Here is a 26,163-nt window from a genome sequence, read left to right on the forward strand (position 1 = left end):
CAAACTTCTGATTTACCCTTTAACTGCTGGCTGGCTCTTACCTGAGCGACTCCGTGGATGAATGCGTGAGGATGTGCATTTGTTGTGGGTGTGCTAATACATGCAGTGGATTTGCTTTAATTCCCCCATAGTTCCTTGAGACAGGCTCTCGCGGGGTTAATTGGTGGATGTTTATTGGGAGGTTTAAAGCAGGCGCTGGGAGGAATTATCACCTGCGGGACAAATCCCTGCCAACAACACCACAGCAAGTAGCAGCAATCCCCGCAGTCCACATTTACATAACATCTTAGACCGCGGGGAGGTTGTGTTAGGCAAATAAAGACTACAGGGTGATAGTGAGCCCAGGACAGCAGTTTGACACCTTTATGTGACTTAGGAAATGGTTAATGATGGGTCAAGAATGTGAGCTGATATTTTCAATAAAGAGTAGCTATGCTTTTATGTCTCCTCTGTTAACTGCTGGTACCAAGGTAAAGAATTAACTTTTAATCTAAGCTGTCATGCCAAAGTCCTTAAAGTGCGCAGAAAAAAAATGTGCATTTCAACATTTACAAATACTGGGCAAACTCCATCTGCGGAGGAAGATCATGTGATAAGCTTCAAAAGTGACTAAATGGACCTTGTGGTGAGATTGTTTTGCCACGTAAAAGCGTAGGCTTCATTATGCTCCACTGTGTGCTCTCTGGAGCTGTAGCCTGTTTCACCCATGTGGCCACTTATAAAACACTTGTGCAAAATAGGTCCTGTGTGATTTGGAAGTCAGAGCCAAATGGGGAAACGTGGAAGCCAAATGTGTGAACATGCTAGATTATTATAAGGCAGTTATTGTTAGATTCAGATCATATACCTGTGATTTACAGAATAGCAGACACCAAACACCATGTTCAGATGGTCTCCTCTGAACTGAAACGTGTTAAACTTTGAATTAGTGTAGAAAACAGTCAGCTGCTGGTGAGTGAAAGCAGTGGAAACTGAGTGCATCGGGAGTGCGAGGTGGGTGGGGTGGACGTGTTTCTCCTCCTTAACACGCATGGCTGAGGTCGTTTATGTAAATGCGCGAATTTAATTTTCAAAAGGACAGCCCTTTTCTTTGCCCAATGAAAATGAACCGCGGCTGACACCTGGCTATAAACCCAGGAAGGAACCCAAAGTCCTAATCAGAAATCTGTAGAAAAAACCCAGAGAGGCGCAGCAGGCAGACGAGCGGAGAGACGGCCGTGATGACTTCCAGTAAGATCGAGATCCCCGGAGAGGTGAAGAGCGACCCCGCTGCTCTCATGGCATCCCTCCAGCTGATGCCCTCACCGGTGCCCAACCCGGAGATCAAGTACACTAAGGTCTGTTTCTCTCCACACCCCTCTGCCGAACGACTAGAGTTAACTTTGCTCGGCTTGTGCTCGCAGATGTCTCCTGTACCTTTAACCAGAGTTTAGAAATCCGTCGGAACAAAACTTTTTTTTTTCTGTGTCAGCAGCTGAAGCTTCGGTATCAGACCGCGCAGCTCACTCAGGGGCTGGAGTTGATAAACTTCTCCGAACAAAACTTCGTAACTTGCACGACAGACGTGATAAGCGGACGAATGCACGTTTTAAAGTCCCGATGAGTTTTTTTTTTCTGCGTCCACGTGCTCAGTGCAGTTCAGCATTACATGATCAATAAGAACTTATTTTAAAACCGAAGCAGATCAAATATAAAAATAACGTATTCTATAAGTTATATTGATTTTTTGCTTTAGCCTGATATCACTTTACTTGATTAAAAAAAAAAAAGAAGATGTAACTGCTTAAAACAATTTAGTGCAGGGCCTAATGTTACATTTTTAATGTGATTCACTGCGTCACTTCATAGACCTGAGATTATGATAAAACCTGATTTGGATTTCCATACAGTTTGTGCCAGTTATGACGCTACATGCTACAAAATAACTGTGTTTTTATAGAGGCAATAACGTATTAATAAAGGGCGTGTCACAGCTTGAGTGTGATTTAGCAATAAAGAGTAAAGTGGTTTTCAGACCTGCTAAAATTTATATAACACTGAGGCACGTGGACAATTTTTAACTATTATTATATAGATTATATTTATTCTACATTGCACCTGAAATAAAATTTAGTTCAACACACAAGCCAGCATCTCTTTAGGTTACTGCATGGGAAGTCAATTAATAAAAAATATTTTTCAATTAAAGTCTCTTACTCAAGAGATATAAAGAAATTAATTAGAGGAATACGTATAACATTGAAATATTGCAAGATTGGATCCAAACCTTTTTTCTTCCATTTTTTTCCATAATGATTATAATATTTCACTTAGTGTTTCTTTGGTTTTCAACAAGTCCTCAATTTACTGTAATTAAGGTTGCTCACAGACATATTAAGCATCAGCCGAAAAAGATGAAGCAAATCAAACTAACACCCTCTCTACTTGGTCTGAAAGTATTTTCTTTTAATGACATCAGTGATCACAGCAATTTGAGAAGCAGTGTGAGAACACACACACACACACACACACACACACACACACACACACACACACACACACACACACACTCAGGCATTGTCTCATTATTATACTACAAACACAAAGTTGCTTTGGTGAATAAATTGTTTAGAATTAAAATGCATGTTGTCAAAGAGAAAAAATGTGTTATCAGAGAAGTTTTTGGGATCGCTCTGCAGCCAGAAGTGTGTGGGTGGAAGAAAGGGGATGCAGAAACAGCTGGACAAAGGAGCATGAGTCAAACAAAGAACTTTATTTGAGTCATGAAACAAATCATGTTGCAGATATGACAAAAACAAATCTGCTATCAGAGGGATTTTAATTAGAACACCAGGTCTTAACTCAGGATGTTGTATGTAAACCCTGTAATCTACAGTGAAGTGCTTCAACAGTTTCTTGCCATGATAAGTTAATAGTAGTTGATAAACTGTTGTATAATTGAAGCAATAATTAATCAGTTTTATAATCTCATTCCCTTATTATAACCCTCATGTTTTGAACGTGACCTTTAACGTTGAGCCAGTGACACACATGTTGAAAATATCACTCATAAGAATTGTTTAGTTTCTGTTTCACAACGTGTCTTGAATATCAATGCTAATATAAAGTATATTTGAATTAAAACTTCCATGATTAGTTTGCCTGGCATTCTTGTAGTGTGTGTGGGCAGTTTTAGTTTGAGGTCTCATCATCAGTCCTGAAAGGGTCTTTTAGCTGCAGAACAAGTGTTTTTATGATTGTGAGATTAAAGGGCACATCTCATGGAGGACAGATTAATGATAGCGTGGTGTAAGTTCATTCAGTGCTATTACTGCTGCGTGTTAACACATACCTCAGTGTTTTAAGTGCAAAGGGCAAGCTGCCACTGCACTGTAAAGAGGACGGTACATGTTGTATAGGCTCTGTCGTGTTGTAAGCTTTCCATTCCCTCACAGTGCAGTGTGTTAGTTAAACGGGTGGACACAATGGTGTACAGGAGGAAATTTAGGGAGCGACTTGGTGAATTAACCCCCAGGAATTTGGATCATCCAGTCCCTGTTGGTTTGGTGGACATAGGGGGCAGAAGGGCCCTGATTTATGGGCACCCCTGGCGTGGGCTCTCCTCACACCCTGTTCCTGTTCTCCACCCCACTGACTGCAAGGGAAACAGCCAACGCTGTTCACTGGCCTGTAGGGTGTGTGGATGGAGCTGCAAGCGTCCACACACAGATTTTCCTACGATATTGTTTTAATACTAATATACATTGAATTTTTCTGCAATATAACTGCAGTGTTAAACCTTTTTCAACTTGCATAACAATTAAAAAACAATTAGACAAATCTCAGTTATTAAGTAAGGACTTTTCCTTGTTTTGCAATGCAAAGATAACATCTGAGCAACAAAGATTTGGCTGATATAGTATCATTACTTACCAGGTTTGCTTCTGTAACAGGGAAGCATGTGATAAAAAATGTTATTGCAATCGAGGTTTGCCCCTTGTCCTTTTCACCGAGTCATGAACTGCTCACCCTCAAAGACACATTGTGTGATTGTAACAGCAGAAGCTATCCTCCTTCCTGTGTGCATCTGTATAAAAGTGGAGTTCTGTTAATAGTTAGAGTTAGTAGTTTTCAGACACACTTTCTCTTGTAGCTAAAACCACAAAGAGGAAAAAGCTTTCTCCTGATCCCCTACCCCCACATTTCTATCACTAGAAGGCTCCAGCAGCTGGGTTACAAGATAGAAACAGTTTAAAGGTTGATAGGACCACGGAGGAAGCCATAAATAAGACTGCCATGATAGCTATTTATTGTGGTGTGGAGTGGAAAAGAAAGACTCTGTTTTATGAATAATTAAGGAGGAACTTTTCCTGCCTTTCTTAGGGGGTGATTCCTCGGGCCTTTGTGGTTTTTCACACTGTTCAGTGTTAAACCAGACACTCAGTGGGACAAAATTAACAAGAGTGGAAACAGAAGCAAAGCGTTGCAGCTTTTGCTTTGAAAGAACAGTATATAAAAGGTTTGTGTGTGTGTGTGTGTGTGTGTGTGTGTTTGTGGTAATTATGCAAGTGAAAAGTCAGAATATGTTTTTGCCCTTTATTTAAATATAATAGAGATGAGAAAAGTTGATATCAAGCTTCAACAAAAGAGCGCAATTAGTCGACTCATAAGAATGTATATGCAGAAAAATCAGCATTTTTACAATGTGTCTTGTTCCAATTTGTTGTTATTGTAGCCCTAATAGAGTAATAACATAGAAAACAGTGCAACCGATATAAGAGCTAACAAGGATCAGATTCAGTGGGCTTGTTAATTGTCTGAGTTACAGATCTCTTAATCTAATCGACAATTATAGGTTTTCTTTGTTGCTTTGCTCATGGTTGCATCAGCGCATGTTCTCCATAGGAACCTGTGCAGAACCTGTCTGCTGAAGACCTGAGTATTTGTAAAGCTGTCTATGCAGAGACATCTACTCAGTTTGGATGAATAAGAGGCTCCATCAGTCTGTCACTGATTGAGATAGTACAGATGGAGGCTTGGGGCTCCCCGATGCTAGGTGCTGTCCACTGGGGTGTAAATTATGACCCTGTCTCACTGTGTGGGTTAGTGGCCCTGCCTCGCCAGAGCCTGACCTGCAGTTCTGGAGTTTTTCACTTCAAAACCACCATCTTACTGCGATCAAGATCAAACAGAGCCAACGTTAGGGGATACTGTGCAACTAAATGATTTATCACAACGAGCACAGTGAGAACCTCCTCCACCCCCTTCTATGCCTTTGCTTACACAATCTCCCTGTTCGCGCACACACACACGCACACACACGCACGCACACACACGCACACACGCACACACACACACACGCACACGCACGCACACATGCACACGCACACACACATACACACACGCACGCGCACACGCACGCACACACACGCACACACACACATACACACACACGCACGCACACATGCATGCACACACACACACACACACACACACACACAGCCACAAACTCTCTAAAACACATCTCTTTGATTGTGACAGGGTAAGTGTGCACTGCCATTAATATGTCCATTGGTGTGAAATGCCTACTTGTGCAGCGAGTGTAAATTATCATCTTAGTAGACACGTCAACATCGTGTCCCCTGTCTCTTAATCACTGTTTAAGGAAGAGCAGTGACAGCGAGGTTACCCTGTTAACTTCCCATACCTTCGGTCTGCAGCCCTCTTGACAAGGAACGTGTAAATCCTAATGGTGTCATTATGAAAAACACTTGGCTTCATAAATCTGTTGGTGGAGTCTCTCTCTGCAGCGAGCATCAGACCCAGCAGAGACGCAAGTCTTTTTCTAGATGTTTATTTGTCTGTAGAAAAGCGTCACATTTCTTTAAAAATGACTTTGTCTTTGTCCACTGATCCCATGAGTTAAAACTACATGAAAAATGTTTCTTTAAACCCCTCCTTGACCTGAGATTTAAAGAACGGTTACATACACAGGAAACCCGTCAAACCTCAGATGTTTAGAGGAAAAAAACAGCAGTAGTGAGAGGAGAGGTCAGCTTTATTGTTGATTCATGAAAATTAAGCTGCGTGTAGTCGCTGTCTTTTGCTCTGCCTTTCACTAAGCTTGTAAATAAATTATAACATGTTTTGTGTAGTACTAATATTTATATTAAGTCTAAAAGGTGATACATTTACATATGTTGATAACATGTTTCATGGCATTTTGCTCTTCTCAGATATTTCAAAATGGAAACTAAGTTTTGGGATTCACAGATGCCAGTTGGATAAATTACTGACTTAACTAACTACTGACTTGAAATATGAATTTATTGATACAAATCTGCCCAGAAACTTTCTTGAACAATTGTTTTCAGCTGTAAAAAGCAAAATCTAATTCCCCTTTTGGAGAAAAAAATGTATTAAGAAATTAGCATCATATGAGCCTAAAAAAGGCTTAAATCTTAACTGTTTGGTAGTCCAGTGATGTGCAGGGTCTGCTGTGGTTTCTGACTACTGGAGGAAGTGTATTTAATTAGTGAATCAACTGCAAAAGTGAATAAGAAACTGTTTGTAATTACAGCCTTATGTCAAATTAGTGTTTCTCACATAACTTCTCAGTCAGGATGAACAACTTTTACCACTTGCCCACACACACTGACGAGACAAAGACGTTTGCCAGTCAGTGACAGCGAGGTCGCCCTCGCCAAACCCGGGAGTGTAGGGTGGCATTGTCTGTAGGTGTGTGAGAGAAAAACATGAGGGCTCCATGGTGTCAGACATGTGGAGAGGAGTAGGAGAAAAAAACACCAGCTGGTCTCCACTTTCACATGCTCTCCACTCACTTGTAACAGTAGTAATTATAAGACTTTTGAAACCCATCCAGAAACAGAAAGGAAATAGAGGTCCTGTGATAGAGGAGGATATGAAACTTCCTGCGCAGACAAGCGTTGCAGGTGCCCGGGTAGGATTCGTGTGGCTGTGGAATCTTGGCGCGTTGTGTATAAACACACTCATATATAGTATATATGTATATATATATATATATATATATATATATATATATATATATATATAAACCCACTCACACACACACACACACACACACACACTCACACACTCACACACTCACTCACTCACACCCCCCCCCTTATCCCCCTGCTTTAAAAAATAACAAAAAAACAACAACAACAAAAAAAACCAGACAAGAACTGAGGAGAGTTACATATTCCTTCAGCCGTTAGCATCTGAGCTGTGAGAAGAAGCAAAGAGCCAAACAGATGTTTTGTTGGCTGCAGAAAATATTTTGGCCTGTCTTACTTCCCATTACAGTTCATTGCTAAAAAATGAATTCTCACAAAAAAATCATGCAAAGTTTTGTTAGTTTGAAAAAATGAAGGACTTTAACATCCTTCGGGTTCAAGGTGACCAAGTCGTCATTTTCATTTAGAATGTATTTAATGTTTTTACCAAAGTAGCAAACAGGCAGAAACCTGCAGCTGATTTGAAACGTGCTATCAAAAAAAAATAAAATAAAAAAATAAACAAACAAACAAAAAAAACAAATAACAAACAAACTAAAAATTTAAAACATGTTTGTTTACACCATGTCTCATCTTTTCATCATCCCCAGGCTGTCACTGGATGATGTGATTGACAGCTTTTGAAAAGAAAAGTATGGGAGTTGCTAAATGTTTGCAGCTGCCCTGTGGCCCATGCAGAAAGTCTTGACCTATAAGCTTAGTGCTTCGCTCTCATCCACATCAGGCATCCTTGTTATATATGTCAGGCATCACATTTCAGAGCTTTTTTTTTCCGTTTTAATGTTTTTTTAAAAATAAATTTAGCTGTGCAAAATGTTTTTAACTTTAAAAGTTGTGCTATAAATGGCTTCATTGCAAGAGTAGAAAACCTGTTGTCACTATCTCTTCAGCCTTGGGATACCAAGTTAATTCCAAGCAAGCACTGGTAGTGCAGATTTTTATAAACATGAAACCATCATGTGAAGTGATAGTAACGACCCAGCAGGGAATGGGAAAGAAAACACTATTTGTCATTTGAAAATGTGCACCCTTGCACTTGTTTTTTCATTCTTGTGTTCTTTGCCCCTCGTCCAAATGATCCTAAAAGCAATTTTAAGAAACCTTGAGAGTTGATTTACAACTCGGGCCTGTCATCTTAATCAAGTCTCTCAATGGAACGAGACAAAAGTCTAACACCAGTCCGAGCCCAGAGAGAGGGCTGAGCCAAACGGCGGCTGACAGTTGTCCTTTTCTGGCCGTGATTTAGGTGGCGGCCTGCTCCACTGTTCTCGTGCTTCATCCGTTCTCCTTTAGCAGCGTCTTGTGAGAGGGGTTACGCCATGCATAAAGCTACCCATGGTCTGCATTCTTGCTTGGACTGTTGAGGCTGTCAGGGGGCTCCTCTGATTTAGGGCGCCCCACTTCAGTGGCCCCTATAAATTTAAAAGCTAATTCAGTGCTCTACAGGACTTTCTGTTTTTGTAGCTGGCCCTCTGCTCCTTATCGTTACTGACAATTTTATGAAGTGCTCTTAATGAGCGGCAGATTAAAGGTGGCCTCTGATGGAAGGCGCCTGAGAATACTGGGCTGGTACAGAGAGAAGCCACTCTGGCCTGTGTCTGTCTGTCGGTGTGTGTGTGTGTGTGTGTGTGTGTGTGGTGTGTGTGTGTGTGTGTGTGTGTGTGTAGGTGTGTGACAGTACAAAGGAACTGTGGAGGAATGAGTCTGTTAACGTATGGGTCTGTGGGGTGGTACACGCAGATACTGAACACCTTAAATGTCTGGATGTGAGTTATTCATATGCAGAGTCCACATTATGAGCTCGGGAGCCGTGGGAATGAAGAGGAGGAGGCAGGCGGAGTCATGTGTTTGCTGTGACTCCAACAGTTTTCAGACTCCCTGGCATTTTATACCAGCCCAAAAGTAAACACGGCTAACAGTTTACAGCCAATTAAATAGTACTTAAAGCCCAGCGTTTATGGAGGTAAACATGTTGGAGAGTTTAGGGAGGCTTAGGCCAGTGGGATACTTGAACCCTGCTCTCAGGTTTGCTGTCAGTGCATCTGAGCTCCTCTAAAGTAGAAGGACGGTAAGAGCATATGTATACACAGAGGGATTTGTGCCAGCAGATGTTCTCCTTGCACTCTATTTATCAGACAGACTGACAGCCATTAAAAACAGTGTGTGAGTAGTCTGCCTAATGGATCTAAACATGTCAGCAAGAAAGGAGCATTTTTTTTTTGACTTGCGTAAGATATAGTTGCAATTTCAAATCACACCATGTCTTTTTGTTCCACTTTTCATCAGCCTATGAAGGGGTTTGTTTGTATTCCAGTGACATAATTCTCAGTTTGTGATTTTGTAAATATTTATTTTTCTTTTGGTCTCAATAGATGTTGAATATGTCCTGTTTGGAATCCCAGGCGGTTGTTTAACGGAAGACTTGCTTTAACGCATCTCAGAAACCAAGCGCGGCACGTGTTTTATGATCTCGTAAACGAGCAGTGATGTTGTGAAACGTGTGTCTGTGTGCTTGGGGGGGGGGGTGGGGGGGTGGGAGTAGGAGGGTGGGGGTCTGGTGTCTGATAGGGATTTATCTACCCCCCCACCCCCCACCCCCCACCACCCCCACCCCCACATCCACCCACCCCCTTTGTCTGGATGGTGGAGCACTCCCAAGAGAGCAATGCTGGACAGGCAGGAATCTCTGTCCAGATTTCCAGAGATTCTCCCATATCCCTTACACAAGAGCCTGGAACCTGGTGCTGGGGCTGCTGCCTGAGAGCTGTTAGTATTTCACAGCCTCAGCTGCAAGCATGTTACTGCAGCCAACATGGTGTAATGAAATGATTACTTAACATAACATCAATATTTAAAAATAAAATAAGGTAGTCATTACTCTATCTACCACTCAAGCTCAGCATGTTTGCAAATCTTTGCATATGTTAGGTTTTAATAATCCATTTGTGCATTTAATTCGTGTAAAGAAACTAGATTCATGACTACTAATCTCTTTAACAAAGGTTACTTATTAATGAATACTAAAGTCTGCCATTTTCTTCTGCAGATTTTCATCAACAATGAGTGGCAGGACTCTGTTAGTGGGAAGGTCTTCCCTGTCTACAACCCAGCTACTGGAGAGCAGATCTGTGAGGTCCAAGAAGCAGAAAAGGTAAATACTCCACAGCATAACATTGTAGGTAACAATACTACACTATATAAAGTAGTATTGGTAATTTGATATTGTAGTTGGTTGCCCTAGAGCAACAGTGAACCACTTCAATACTTATGGGTGGTTTAATCAGTAAAAATGCCTCATATTGTTTTAGACTCATATGTTTTTCTATGCAGAATCGTAATCGGAAAAGTAACTATCTGTAGCCATTAAATTAATTTAGTAGAGTAAAGACTACAATGTTTTCCTCTGAAATGTAGTTACTTATTTTTCACCACTTGAGTCTGAGATTGAAAAACAAGTTAGCTATTTGTTTCCAAAGAATTAAGATAAGCAGAAGTACAATATGAGATCAGGATCTTGTTATTTGGTGAACTGGCTCTTGCTCTAGCCCTTCCTTATTTCTGTAACTTTGAACAGAAAAAAAGAAGTGCAGAAAATATTCATGTATGCTACTGGCATGAAAAGACAGATTTCATGAGGGAGTGCAAAAACACTCCTGCCTACTGGATCAGGTCAGATAATTAATGTGTTTCCCTCTCGTCTCATAGGCTGATGTTGATAAAGCGGCGCAGGCGGCTCGCCTGGCTTTTTCTTTGGGCTCTGTATGGCGAAGGATGGACGCATCTGAAAGAGGTCGTCTGTTGTCCAAACTGGCCGACCTGGTGGAGAGAGACAGTGTCTATCTAGCAGTAAGTTAACTGAATATGGGCATTGTAGCTCTGTAACTAATTTAAACAGTTTTCATTTGTCTTCGTTGTTAATACATTTTTACACCGTCTGCAGAGCACGTTGAGTTTTCTCTGTGTTTGAAAACACAAAACACCTACTTTGCCTTCAAGACAGCGTATAACTGTAACTTAGGGGCTATATTTGTAGTTTAGTGTTATCTCAGGGTCACGTTTCACCCACGAGAGAGTGTAAAGGCTGGAGCAGTATGGAATTATGTGAGGATCACAAGGTTATATCCCATATTTCTCAAACATCTCCCCCGTCTCTTTTCAGACTATTGAGTCACTGAATAGTGGGAAGCCCTTCCTGCCCACCCTGTTTGTGGACCTCCAAGGAACCATAAAGACACTGAGATACTTTGCTGGATACGCAGACAAGATCCACGGCTCTTCCATTCCAATGGGTAAGATCCCTGTTTGAGCATGACAGCAGTGTTTCAGTGAAACGGACTAAAGGCAGATTGGTGATGAGAAACCATGGACACTGGGATACCAAATCAAAATACTTTGCGTTACGTTGTTTGCTTGGTTGTGGCCTGATTTAAACCATTGTTTGTTTATAGGGTATTTGGTCCAGCGAAATTCTTGTACAACTCTTCTTGTTAGAACAGTAAACATAAATGTATTATAAGCCTCCATAGCTGATTTTTTTAGAATAAGCTGTAAACACAACACTGACGTATTTTCATCTTTTCAAGTTGATAGGGTGAACATGTTAAGAAACTGTTAGCTATTAACATCGAACATCCAGCACTTATGGAGCAAAATTTTAATTCATGTGGAGTGTTGTTTCTGGCCACCTGAAGAATGTAAGTGCAATATTCGCAAGTCGTTTCATGACAAACACTGGCATTGTCTTATGAAAGTAAAGCTTATGAAAGCTTTGTGGAGCTGAGATACACTGCAGAGTCAGATAATTATCTGTGGGGTACTACGAGTGGCTCTTTTTAGATCCACTGTTATTATAAAGATATTGATTATGGCCACTTTAAGAACTTATTGAAGGAGCATTTAGTTGAATGAGAAAACACAGTTTTGTATAAAAAGCATACCTACGCTCAGCTGAAAAAGGTATCAAATGGACAATCAATCCAAACATTAACATTTTTCATCCTGAGGAGGCTGCCGCCAGTGTCACCTCTCTAAGGCGGCTGAATTCAGGGGTGGAGGAGGGGAAAGTTGGCTGTCTATTTCAACAGGAAGCACAAAAAAGACAAAAAAAAAAAAGGAATAAGAGAGAGGACATGGGAAACCTCCTGATACCACTGTATTGTCCCTCTCAAAGCTCCTCTTGTACACTGCTGCCAAACCAACCATGGTGAGCATTTTCCCAGGGCTCTGGTTTTAGCTTTATTCCTCTCGTAGACTTTCAGAGAAAATAAACAAGGATATTTCTGTCGCCTGTATGAGGTAAGGCAGTCAGTAAATCATATTTGTTCACCTGTCAGGAAGAGGCGCAGGACATCTATCATCAACAACCCCCTGGCACCTATTCATCTCTCACATTATGATACAGCTTTGGAGTTAAATTTGTATCATGGACAGTGTGTAATGAATGAGGAGTGTCTTCATGTGGAGCTTTGGCTAAAAATTTTGGTATAGTTTACATTGCTTGTTCCAAATTGAAATATAAGTCATCTCCAGACGTCATACTTTCAAACAAACCTCGCTGATACTTGAGTTCCTCCTGAAAGGCTCGTGTCTAATAGGGTTATAGTTCCATTCTGCAAACAATAACAGTTTTGAAAGATCCCACATCCACTTTGGACTTAAGGACAAATGCTGACATGCTGTATATTAACCTGAACTACTTTATCCACTTATGTAGTTGTGTGTCCATTGTCATACTTTCTCTGTATCCCGTTCAAAATGATCATCTGGCTCGTCTTCCTCATTGATCATTCCGGTCCAAAAGCAACATAAAGCAATGTTTCATCAGCTGACGACTATTGTAACAAATTTATACACACATTTCTCAATATCAATTGTTTTTGTGGACGATGAACAAGCATGGCACACCCTCAATAAGTACCTCCTTTTTATTCAAGTAATGCAAGAGGAATGAGCAAACCTTTCCAGCATAACACCCATCTCTATGACCTAAAACAGTTACACACATGCCTGTGCTTTTGGAGGCTCGAAACGAAATGTAATCTCTCACCAGGGTAAAGAAACGAGGAATGTTGCGTGTGGATTCACTTGCAAATTAACATGTCAAGTCAACAACACCGGGGGTATCAGGTGGTGACATTTTTCATGTGTTTGAGGCATTTTTCAAGCTTTAAACTTCTTAAACTAAATCAGTGTGTGTGTGTGTGTGTGTGTGTGTGTGTGTGTGTGTGTGTGTGTGTGTGTGTGTATGTGTGTATGTGCGTGTGTGTGTGTGTGTGTGTGTGTGTGTGTGTGTGTGTGTGTGTTCGTTCCTCCACAGATGGAGAGTATCTGACATTTACCAGATATGAGCCCATTGGAGTTTGTGGACAAATTATCCCTGTGAGTATTACCCTTGATACAAGTGACATGCGTTATGGAAACAAATGGACGTAAAAGATTAAAAAAAAAAGCAGATAACAGTAAATTGCAGTGATATTGGAGGTTGTTAGTCTTGGCTGTTTGTTGTCATTACATTCTGCAGTTTCCAGTAATTCCCTGACAGTCACTGTTTATTCGGGTAAATCTGCTGGTAAGCCCCCAAAATGACTGTGCCAGTGAGTTTGAGTAATAGGGAACGAGAAGTGAGAGGCAGAGGACTGAGCAGGGGGATTTAACATAGTGGGTTTGAGGAAAGGAGAATGGTGAGAAAGGAGGAAAAGATCAAGGAGAAAGAGACACTGTTGATTGTGCAAGAGTGCAGAAAGCGTGCGGTTCTGTGTTGAGCCCCATGGGCTCCTGTGTAAAGCAGAAATAACACAGGCCTGTGTGTTGTACAGTGATATGGGTCCATTGCACATGTGTTGCAATTTCCCAGCTTTCTCAGAATACTGTGGGAAGAGAAAATACTGTACAAGTGCCGAGAACATTTTCTCACTTGACTATGTTTAGACAGAGTGAAAATGAGAGTAAGTGACTTAAGAGCGATGACTTATTGAGCTTGACTTGTGACCACCCAGTGTGTCAGTCAGATGCATGATGTCTTTTTCCGGCATGTGTGTGTGTGTGTGTGTGTGTGTGTGTGTGTGTGTGTGTGTGTGTGTGTGTGTGTGTGTCATGCACAGTGGAACTTCCCTCTGATGATGACAGCATGGAAGCTGGGCCCGGCACTCGCATGTGGAAACACTGTTGTCCTCAAACCTGCTGAGCAGACACCTCTCACCTGCCTCTACATCGCAGCTCTCATCAAGGAGGTAAATGACAACAATCACATTACCAACCACAAATGTGTTCACAAGGCATTTTGTCAGCATTTTATTTGAACAGACCAACATTAATAGTCCAATAACTGAATCAGAATCACTTACAGGTTTCTGTTTGCCAAGAACACAGTGTTCACTATGAATTTGGCCAACACTTTATTTGGATCGCCCAATGTTAATGTAACCTCAAAGCGACAAAAAACAGATGTTTTATAAAGTGTCGCTTGTCTATCCGGTGCATCTTTTCAGAATCTGTAATCCTTATTTCCACTTTTACATTAACTCCAGCCAACCCATTAGCTAGACTTTATCACTTGTTGATAGCTTTGATTATATTAGCTGAGTTGCTGAGATTCCAGTCTTTGAGATTTCTACTGAGACTTCAATACAATGGAGGTCATCATCTTTGTTTGTGGTTCTTAAAGCATTAAAAACTCATCAGCAACATGATGATGCTGATGAACCTTTCCCTGGCTGCACGGCGCCTGAACACAACACCTGTGGACAGTTTTCATAGAGATGTACTCCATGAAATTCATATCCATGAATTTTCAAAATGAACTGACTACACTGTCACTGGCTGAATCAGTAGCTTTTAGCAGTAGAGCTCCTCTCGCTGGTGACTGAGAGCATCGTTCACAGTACTACATTTCCTTGTTTAAATGTTATTAAAAGCCACATAAACAATCTTATCTTTTAAACTGTAGTGACGAGCAGCCAAAAGGAAACAACCATTCATGTCAGCCTTAGATTTGTAATTCTGAGTCAGAGGTATCAGGAATTTCAGACTCCATTGAATGGTGATGTGATCGCTTTGCTTTAAGAAAAATGTGTATGAGCTACTTGGTCAGTGACTTTGAATTCTTTGAAGTCATTTATAATTTAACTGAATAGTTATAGGAATCAATGCTGACACATTACAAAAGAGCACTGATAAACAAAACACAGGACGTATGATAAGAGAGTTTCACGCTGTACGTGTAGTGCAGCCGAGACAGTCAACACAAATATGATAAAGAAAAGTTAATACAAGTGCAGATTTCAGTGTCCACATCCTCCCTGTCTTCCCCCTGTCCTCTCTGGCCTCTCCCCTTTTTGGAGACTATCTGTCTGTTGCCTTCTTCTTTTTGATGTTCTCCATTCTCTGCTGGTAGGGAGGTTGGGTTGGGTCCGGATTCCCCCACACTGCCTGTGGTTTTGCTTGGCTCTGCTGTCATCTCCGCTAAAGCTTGTTTCCTCTCATATTGTTTTGACAGGCCGGGTTTCCACCGGGAGTCATCAATATTTTGCCAGGATTTGGGCCAACGGCAGGAGCTGCAATTGCTTCGCACATGGGCATAGACAAAGTGGCCTTCACAGGATCAACTGAGGTACTTTGTCCTCTAGTGAAGTGGCTCAGAAAAAAACCTGCCGCTTTTGTCAGCGAACACAAGTGACACAGTGACCAACATGTGCAGAGCATAAGAGCAGGCTGGGTAATTAGGGGATGTTGTGTGCCTGTATTGAAGTCTAAATGACAAACAAATGGGGTCTTACATAAGCTGTGTGCCCTGTCATTACTCCTCATGTCAATGGGCTCTGATTTTATCTTGCACACATGCACATATTTGTGCTGTCAAGAGTATACAAACACATCTCTCTGAAAACACTGCCTCTCTCACACACAGGATAAACCATTGTAGCTTTGCAGAATAGGGAGGCAGTTAATGGAAAGCTAAATCATCAAGGACATACCATGTTAGGTGTTGAGCACTCGGGGGTGTTGCGGTCCAAATGCATTCCTCCGGCCGGAGGTAACAGCCAGAGTGACAGCAGATTCCTTTTCTGCAGATCATTTATAAACATCTGTTATTTCTAACTGCAAACTAACCCCTCTGGTAAAACCATTTACAGCAATTCCAATGTAGAATTTATGTTTTGATGTGACAAGCCTGTATTTCACATGTAACTTTGGTAAATGAGCCAGGTTTATATTATATTTGGATCAGCCGTTGTGGCTTATGGAGATGTCTGTTTTGACCCTGGTGGTGTGTTGGAGAAGCAGTGTGCATGACCTCCGATAACCCCACACAGGTAAAGACATACCTCAAAGCATTGCTAGGCTTATGTACAGCTGCTAGCATGACTGTAGTCCTAGTTTTGTTCTTACTTTTTATTTAATTCCAATCTCTTCAGCTAAAGCTATTTCAGCCATTTATTAAAACTTGCAAATTAAAACACAAACACAGCCTGAAACATGGTAACAAAACATGACAAACTATGACTGAAATATTGACCAAGTTATAGTACAAATCTGAACTATGAATGGCTCTAACATTGTGTATTTATGATTTTCCAGCACAGTATAATGTAAAACATACATTTTCCGATTGTCATTCTCTCTCTCTCTCTCTCTCTCTGTCTCTCTCTCTCTCTCTCTCTCACACACACACACACACACACACACACACACACACACACACACACACACACACACACACACACACACACACACACACACACAAACACATATCCGTCTACACCTATCTCTGTGAGGACCTGTCATTGACATAATACATTCCCTAGCCCCTTACACTAACCTTAACTATCACAGCTGAATGCCCAACCTTTACCCTTAAAAACCCAAGACATAACCCTCAAACAGCCATTTAAACTTACAGAGTCCAGCGTTTTGGTCCCCACAAAGCTGTCGGACCCCACAAGTATAGCGGTCTCTTGGTTTTTGGACCCCGCAAATATAGTAAAACAAGCCCTTACAGACATACCCAATCAGTGTGTGCACGCGAGCTTGCATAAATGCACCTTCTAACACAAACATCTTCTTTGTTTTATCATCTCGTCCTGATTGAACATTTCCTTTGTGAGTGGCCCAGTTTTTTTTTTCTTTTTTTTTTTACTTTTTTTTTTTTTTTTTACTAGTTTTCCTGTTGTTTCATGTAATCTGGAGTCAATTACTGAGAGAATGAGCCAGTGCTGTAAGTGTCTGCTGATGCCCAGACAGTGAGTCACTGCACTGTAGTAGCAGTGGTGGGGGATAGTAGCCACCACCGCATCTCCTCACAGGCTGGAAGGTGGTGGTGTAGCTACAGGTGGATTTTAGCACCACAGCTCATCTTCGTACTGACTCACATGTGACTGTGACTCCACATGGAGGAGTCTGGCAGCCCAGCGTGTTTCCTTTACCCCTGAATAAACACACGCTAACCCCCCCTTAGTCAGCCGCTTTGTGTTTCTGATCAAAGACAGACAAAAACACATCAGAAACAATGAAGCCAAGCCAAGTACTGTGTTGTTTTTATACAGCTTCGGTACAAGCCACAGCACAGCAGTCAGTTGATTCTGTTCTGTTCTCTTGTTTTCTATTATATCTTGGTAACTTGAAGATGAGTCTTTTCCATGTGCTTCAATGGGATTTTTTTTTTCTGGTTGGACACCGAGAGGGTATTTTTCCACTTTATGCTGTCAGTTCTTTCGGAAAATAAAACAGGCTGTATGAGTAACAGGAAGATGAATGCTTGTTTAGGGTGTAGGGTTGTGAGGGAGGTGTGTATGGGGTTTCTCAGACTTGTTATCTGTTGAGTCAATATTTCAAGACACTGAAAAAATATCAGTTAAAGCAGCTGATTCATTCTAGTGTCCCAAAATCATCTTTCTCTAAATTTCCAGTGGATGAAATATTGTTCATTTCCAGTGCGGTTTTAACCAGCAACAGAAAATATAGCAATCAGTATCATAATTTTGACACTTGAAACTTCCTGTAAATGGAGGAATGTGTCAGAAATTAGTAAATTGAAGATAAATGGACTTACATGTCGCTTTTCTAGACTTATGGAGAACTCAAAGTGCTTTACACCACAAACCACATTCGTCACACTTTTTCTATGCATACTTCCCTTTTCTGCCACACACATACTCTCACTTCTTGACTGATGACATTGGGGGTAAAGTTGGGTTCAGTATCTTGCCCTAGGTCACTGTAACATGCAGACTAAAAGATCTGGGAATCAAACCACTGGCCTTCAGATTAGTGCACGACATGGTCTACCTCCTGAGCCACAGCCACACATTCCTTTAAATTCATTTGAGAAAGCAACTCAATATATAATATATTATGTTGTACTTTTCTTTAATATAATGACCACATAATGGCCATAACTACTAGTACCTTTTTATTCTATTGTTTACTCAGTTATAATCTATTTTACTTTATTTTAATCTTCTATTTTACTTCATTTTAATCTTTTTAAATCCTGTCTAAGTGTTTTATGTTGAAAAGTGCCATACAAATAAATTTGCCATGTCATGCCACACATATCGTTACCTCCCATAAAACCACAACTCTTCATTTTTACTCTTTGGCTTTTGTACGGATTAAATTAATTATATATAAAATGCTGAATAGCATTAGAGGTGATGGTATTTGGACTTTTTGTTCCCCTTGGTTAGAGCCAGGCTAACTGTTTCCCCCTGTTTCCACTCTTTGTGCTATGCTATGCTAACCAAATGCTGACTTCACATACTGGAGTGGAATAGAGTGGTATCAATCTTCTCATCCGTCTCTTGACAAGAAAGCGAAAGGGCAAATTTAAAATTTATTTAAAAGATTTATGCAACCCAACTATTACAATTTATTTATTTTATACTTTACATCATAATGAGCACGTTTATTTTGTCAACTGTTCCAGGCATCTTTTTAGGCATTGTTTCTGTTTACATACAGTTAAATGGTCATCTGTGATCTAAAGAAATGAGGACATTTCTAATCAGTCTGCTCCTAAACTGTGTCACTATGCAACAATAGCCAGTAATGTAACAAAAATGAATGCAGATGATGTTCACTGTGATTGATTACCCAATATAAACAATTTTCAAGAGGAAAAAAAAATACAAAATTTGTAGATAAGCTAAAACTTGCAAAATCACGGGTATGACCATGTCGTCTTCCATACTGAAAGACCAGACCCATATCATACCCAGCAGCCCCTCTCCCTCTCAGTCAGTTAGATCACAGGACACCACCCACACACCTTGTGGTTGCTCCTTCCTGCCCTCCATTATACATCAGATGCTGTTCCCAGCTAAAACATAATTTTATTTTCCTGTTGCTGTTTCCAAAAACCTGTAATAGATATTCATTCTGTGTGTTTGTAGAACTCATGTTTCAGCTGGTCTACCGGTGCATTCCCTGTTTGGAGCTAACCAACCTCTTTAAGCTATTTAATGGCTCCAGCTGATTTACTGATCTGGCTGCAGGCCTGTATCTCTGTGAGTAAACCTCAGATCTGTTTCCTCTGCTAGGTCGGCAAGCTGATCCAAGAAGCAGCTGGGAAGAGTAACCTGAAGAGAGTGACGCTGGAGCTCGGAGGAAAGAATCCCAACATCATATTTGCAGATGCCGATTGTGAGTTTTTATTCATTGCCTTGTTTACCTGTCATCCTCACTAGCTGGTCCACCACCATCCCTATTTTGTTTAGTTATGTGTCCCCATTCTCAGGCATTTCTCCCTTCTGTCTGTGGATAAACACACATGAAATAAGAAATCCTAAAATGCTCAAAGGTTTTGTAGTGCTATGAAAACCTGTGGATGGATGGGTTTCATATAAAGTCTATATGGCTCACCAAACTGGGGGTGCTGAGGCTTTCAAATGCTTTCAGCAGCCGTGAGAGGGGCTCCCTAAGGCCTGTAAATCAGGAGAATGGACCCTGACTCAGTCGGGTGCTTCAGCCGAGACCCATAAATCACAGGGGTGCGTTAACCCTTCATGGGCAACAGCAGGGTCCTGTCTCTCAGGTGTCAGGTATCAGATTTGCACAGGATACCTCCAATAAATATTGGGGCAAATTTTGTAACAATATACTGCATACACAGCTTTTTTTTTTTTTTTTCCAGATAAAGTTTTTATATGTATGTAGCTTATGTTAACATTGACTTCTACATTATTCAACTTTAAAGATCCCAATTAAGAGTTTTCTTTCTTAATAATTACCCTTATGATTATACAATTATTATCATCAGACAGTTTTTTTACGAACAAGTGGCTGTGTCTAGGTATTGATGAACTAAAATCTCTTTTTTTTAAACAGTTGATTTGGCTGTAGAACAGGCCCACCAGGGCGTGTTTTTCAACGCAGGCCAGTGTTGCACAGCGGGCTCTCGCATCTATGTGGAGGAGCCCATATATGATGAGTTTGTTCGGAGAAGTGTGGAGAGAGCCAAGAGGAGGATAGTCGGCAGCCCCTTTGATCCCACTACTGAGCAGGGTCCACAGGTGAGTGAGCACAACACATCTATCACTTCATGAAACTGCAGACTTGTTTTAACATTTGAGCAGAAGTTCCCTTGTCTTCATATCATTTTCTTTCACATTCAAGCGTCTTTCTTTCTATATCTTTCTCCTCTGCCCGGGCTTCACGCATCCTATCTGTCCTCCACCTCCACAGATCAGTCGGGAGCAGCAGAATCGTGTGTTGGAGTTTATCCAGAGCGGCATCAGTGAAGGAGCCAAGCTGGAGTGTGGTGGCAAAGCTCTGGGCTTGAAAGGGTTCTTCATCGAGCCCACTGTTTTCTCTAATGTGAGGGATGACATGCGCATCGCCAGAGAGGAGGTACAGTGATAAAGAGCTGGGATTTTGATAGCATCAGCCCAACTAATGCATGTTATATCTGTGTGTAAAGCAGTGGTGGAAGAAGTTCTCTAAGTAAAAGTAATAATACCAAACTCTAAAAATACTTCATTCAAGTCAATGTTTTGCATCAAAACTTTACTTAAGTCTAAGTACTAAAGTAATATGAGCAAAGTATGCTCAAAGTATAAGTAAGTACTTATGCAGAATGCCCCCTTTCAGAGTGTCATATGTGTTTTACATATATATATATATTATAGAATATTATTGTTGATGCATTGACATGTAAGCAGCATTTAATGATGTGGCTTTTTGAGATGGATCTAATTTTAACCACTTTATATACTACTGGGTTGTTAAATCTATAAAAAATGCATGATGCCTTATATGTTTATCTTGTATTCTGTTTGACCTGCAGAGCAATTAGTAACTAAAGCTGTGAACTAAGTGTAAAAAAAAAAAAGTAGAGTAATTCCATCTGATATGTAGTGGAAGTATAAAGTAGCATGAAATGGAAACACTCAAGTAAAGTACCTCACAATTGTACTGAACTTTATGCTTAGCCTTTCACATGTCTTTGGTTTTGACCATGGTAACTATGAGAAAAGTAAATGAGAAGATTTGAAGTTAGTGACAAACCTGTGTATTGTTGCCTATTTACAGATTTTTGGACCAGTCCAGCAGATCATGAAGTTCAAAACTATCGAGGAAGTGATAGAAAGAGCCAACAACACAGATTATGGTTTGGTTGCGGCCGTGTTCACCAACGACATCAACAAAGCCATGACCATCTCCACGGCCATGCAAGCCGGCACTGTCTGGTAAGCTTTCTTTCTTTAGCTGCAATCAGGAATATTTTTCATGTGGGAAGTATTCAGGCATCCAGAAACCATAAACTGGCAATGTGCCACGTTACTATCATTACACAAGCCACAAAGAAATGTTTTCCTTCCTTTTTTCCCTCAGCTCAGACATTCAAGATGTAAAAATATCAGAAGTCATGTGCCAGTGCAAGACAACAACGTAAAATGTAAACTGTAAATGTAAACTGACACCCTAATTTTATAATCAGTATAAATGAAATGGCCATAAAATGTTACTTCTTGATTTCACCTAAGATTGTTTTGTTTCTTTTGTAATTAGCTGCAGATGGTTATGAGTAGGGGTAGAAGTATAGCTAACATACAGCATCTGCCAAGAAATTTTCACAACTTGTCATACTTGACTGCAATCCTCTGCTAGCTCAGAAAACATTTCTCTACCCTCATCTTTCATGCCACCCCAGTCACCATCATACTTCTCTTTTTTTGAACAACCAAACCCTTTTCCTCCCATCCACTCTTCTTCAACAAAGCCCGCCTATTCCAAGCAACATTTCCTCACCACTAATACCGGCCACAATGACCACTTCTCATAATGTAGTAAGTCATGTGGGATTGACCACAGACAAGCAGTTGTGTCTCCAGTTACCTCCTAATCTCACAGATATGTCTTTTTTTATTGACTGTTGATTCTGGTTGATGTCTCCTCTGAGGTTGTTTTCTTATATACTGATCCGTCATGTGATTTATAGATCGACATTGCCATTTTTGTCATTTTTTAGAATAGTATTTACAAAATACAATATTTGTTCCCTAGTGGACACAGAAATTTACTTTTTTTCAAGCTCATTTTCCAGAACACAGAATAGTCAGATCTCCTCCATCTTTTAAAAAATGTTCTCTTTCATAGCCTGGCTTCTATTCATTCAGTTCCCGCTATGTGAAAGATTACTGTCAGGGAACGACTGATAAGGCTGGACTGTAAGGGAATTCTTGGACGCTCAGTCACACTTCTCCCTCCAACTTTCTCAATCCCAAAGTTCACCAACTTTCTTAACTTTGGCGCTTTTGTTTTTTTTTTACTCAACCCAAACTTTTGTATTTCTTCCTCATAGCATCCATTCACTAGTTTTTTCCCAGGCAGCTATAGCTTGAAAATTCACAACTATAGGAAATTGTCAATCCAGATGGTTACAAAAAGTAGCAGTAAAGCTGAAAATGTATTTTTACTTCAGTCTCACTAAATGCAGCTTTAATACTACTGCTTTGGACAAAGTTACGCCCCATTTCACAATATAAAGCCACTTCAGTCAAATGCACAGAAGTGATCAATGTTTTGTGTATTTCACAGGATAAACTGCTTCAACGCTCTGAGCACACAGTGTCCATTTGGGGGATATAAAATGTCTGGCAATGGGCGTGAATTGTGAGTATGACTTGGTTGTCTGCCCACTGAATATACACAAATTAACCACAGAATTACTAATACTGACTTTCTGTTTTGAAAACCTACTTTCCAAAATTGCTTAACATCACATAAATCTTTATCTAACAGGATATTGCAATGTTTCTCCTACAAGGGTCTCTAGCAGTGTCTCCACTATATTTCAATGTTCCTGTCAGAATATGATTAAACAAAATGAGCAGCATTGTTACTATTTCCTGTTGTGTGTTCTCAGGGGTGAAAATGGCTTGAAGGAGTACTCAGAAGTGAAGACCATCACAATGAAGATGGTTGCCAAGAACTCTTAAGGCAGCCATGCTTTTTTCGGGAGGAGGTAGCATCTTCCTCATCACTGACCCGCCTCTTGTCGGTCCATCCACAGTGGCAAACCACATTAACCATCCAAACTAGTTATCTCCATGGTAACTACAGGCTGTGACCACTTGCTGCCCTCTCAGTCCCTCCATCAGCTCCGCCTATGCTCGCCACGGACAGTCAGCTGATCCCTGTCCAACTATCTCCTTGAATTTGTGGACTGTCTCTAGTCTAACTGACAACCACTGAACCACCCCCATACTGTATACCTCCTCCACTAACTACACTAAAGCACTCACAGAGACGATGGGGGAGGCTGTTCTGACTGCAAACCCCAATAACAACCCCCCTACCAGCCGCTACACCCAGATCCTCACTGCCCAGATGCTGGATGCTCAGAGACTCAGTCGCTGCACTTGCAATCAACCCTTTACTAGCAACTTGTAATGTGTTGGGAGGCAGTTTTTCTTTGTACTGTGCGGTATGTTCATCAGAAACCTCATGTGTCATTGTCTTGGTAGAATTTATGCAAGCATGTCAGCTCATTCAAGACCACTGATGTTGTCAGCCTCAGATATGAATGGATGAAATGTTAATTCAGAATTAAAATTGATTTCTAATTGTCTTTGTTTATATTTTAGCTCATATGACTTAACACTGTATGTCAACCTTTGACTGATGTAAACGTGAAAGATTTTAACCTCTTAAAAGCATTTTTACTCTCACCTGCTAAAAGAGGAGTAGATGTATTTTAAACATTATGTAACTGATTTTCATTGATGTCCATCTATGTTTATGTTTATACAATCATATGCTATAAAATTATAAAATGACCATAGTTTTTTTTTTTCAGTAAAAACTTTTTCCTGGAAAACATTTTTCTTTGAGTGTTCACTACATTGTTAGGACTCAGTATCCTCACTATTGTGTGACCAAGAGGTCACATAATTTACACTTACATTCAGGCTGAGGTGAAAATGTACGCATTTCACAGACCTGGATCTAACACCTTAATAATTTAATTACTTGTATTATGAAGTGCTCATACTGGAAATAAATTGACCCAAAGAGATTATTTTATAACATATTCACATACAAAATGTTTATAAATTTCTCTTGGGCACTTATCCAGTGGTCAGAATTGAAGAACAATTTGAGTGTTATTTTAATTCTGTCAGCTCCACCTACTGTGCAGGTAGATTCATGACAACCTTGTGTTAACATCTCACAGTAAGGAAAGCACAAGTGTAGATAATGACAATGATAATGTCTTAATTCCATTTAGCTGCTCTGGTTTCAAGGTCTTGGTATTAGTAATGTTATTAGTTATACCTTTGCTTTTTGTACAATGAAAAGCAGCTACAATAAATTACAACCACAGGGAAGTGGAAACAGCAATGACAATGAAAAAAAATCTAAAATATTGGAAAAATCAATAACAATCAATCACAAAGATAACAAATAAAACAATTCAGAAACGGTAATCTTAGTGAAGATTAATTTGCTCTCTTATAGAGTAAACTACTTTACTCCATAATGTTCTTATGGAGTAAACTACTTTACTCCATAAGTGGACAGCTCATCAAGATGAGTGAGGTTCATGACCAACAGGGAGGAGGATGGGATGAACAACTTCTAAGGTCAGAAGTTATTTATTTATTTATTTTATCAGTGAGGCAAGACAAACACATAACAAGTGATTTCACATGAATAAATGTTACATCACATGCATCCGGCGTCCTGCACAATTCACCAGTGGGACAGGACGTGCAGCCCTGGGGATAGAGCCGGCCCAAGTCTTTAGGAGGCCCTAAGCAGAATTAGATTTGGCCAAGGGAGTAGGTTTGGTCTCAACATTGGTAGGGCTGCAACAACCCTGCCACTGGGGCTAAACAAAGAGATTGATTTTTATAAATGCTTTATTAACATATAAGATCTGAGTTTACATTCAGAAATGCAGATACACAAATGTAATATATGTACATGTGTTGAATCTCCATATATGAAATATATGTACATATGAAGTTAAATATGTACAGTCAAAGTATGTACATTATGGCCCATATATGTAAAAATACATGTGAAACCTGTTCAAAATTGGAACAATATCATATATTGACATATATGTCTAACTAACATATTATCAGGTTATATTATGGACTTATGTTATATAAATATGTATCCACCCCAAATCCTGTAACTATATGTTAATTATGGATATAGATATGAAAAATAGATGTGTATGGTTAAATTTAAGAGTAAATTATTAAGCATTTTGTTTTAATAAAGTTGCAATGTTACAGATATGTTTTAAACATATATCATATGTCCAAAAGATGTGTAAATGTCATAGTAATATATCCTCTTATAACTGACTGGTATGGTAACATCATTCTTGAAGGACAAATGTGTCATACATATATGTCATAAGTTATAGTATAGTAAGGCATAAAAGCGTCATTAAGTAAGGAATGAAATTTTAAAAAATGTCATAGTATAGTAAAGCATGGCATAAAATGTCATAAAAACATCAAATTAAGGTAATGAATAAAATGTCATTAAAATGTCATATTATACTAGGGATTAAAAATGTGATAGTATAGTATGACAAAAAATGTAATTAAAACAACAAAGGAAAGTATGGCATAAAATGTTGTAAAAACGTCATAGTATAGTAAGGCATAAAATGTCATAAAAATGA

At 40.0% G+C, this 26,163-nt stretch overlaps 1 protein-coding gene across 1 annotated transcript; it reads left to right on the plus strand.

The window, feature by feature from the left end:
- The first annotated feature begins 1,027 nt into the window (after window positions 1–1,027).
- aldh1a2 (aldehyde dehydrogenase 1 family, member A2) lies at window positions 1,028–24,295 on the plus strand. The gene is made up of 13 exons (XM_056381970.1): window positions 1,028–1,337; window positions 10,066–10,170; window positions 10,725–10,865; window positions 11,179–11,308; window positions 13,336–13,397; window positions 14,120–14,248; window positions 15,514–15,627; window positions 19,556–19,658; window positions 20,343–20,527; window positions 20,700–20,864; window positions 21,546–21,703; window positions 23,055–23,129; window positions 23,383–24,295. The coding sequence occupies exons 1-13, from the start codon at window positions 1,221–1,223 to the stop codon at window positions 23,453–23,455; spliced, it is 1,557 nt and encodes a 518-aa protein (XP_056237945.1). The 5' UTR covers window positions 1,028–1,220; the 3' UTR covers window positions 23,456–24,295.
- The last annotated feature ends 1,868 nt before the right edge of the window (window positions 24,296–26,163 follow it).

Source organism: Seriola aureovittata, chromosome 1 (assembly GCF_021018895.1).
Source record: "Seriola aureovittata isolate HTS-2021-v1 ecotype China chromosome 1, ASM2101889v1, whole genome shotgun sequence".
Taxonomy (NCBI): domain Eukaryota; kingdom Metazoa; phylum Chordata; class Actinopteri; order Carangiformes; family Carangidae; genus Seriola; species Seriola aureovittata.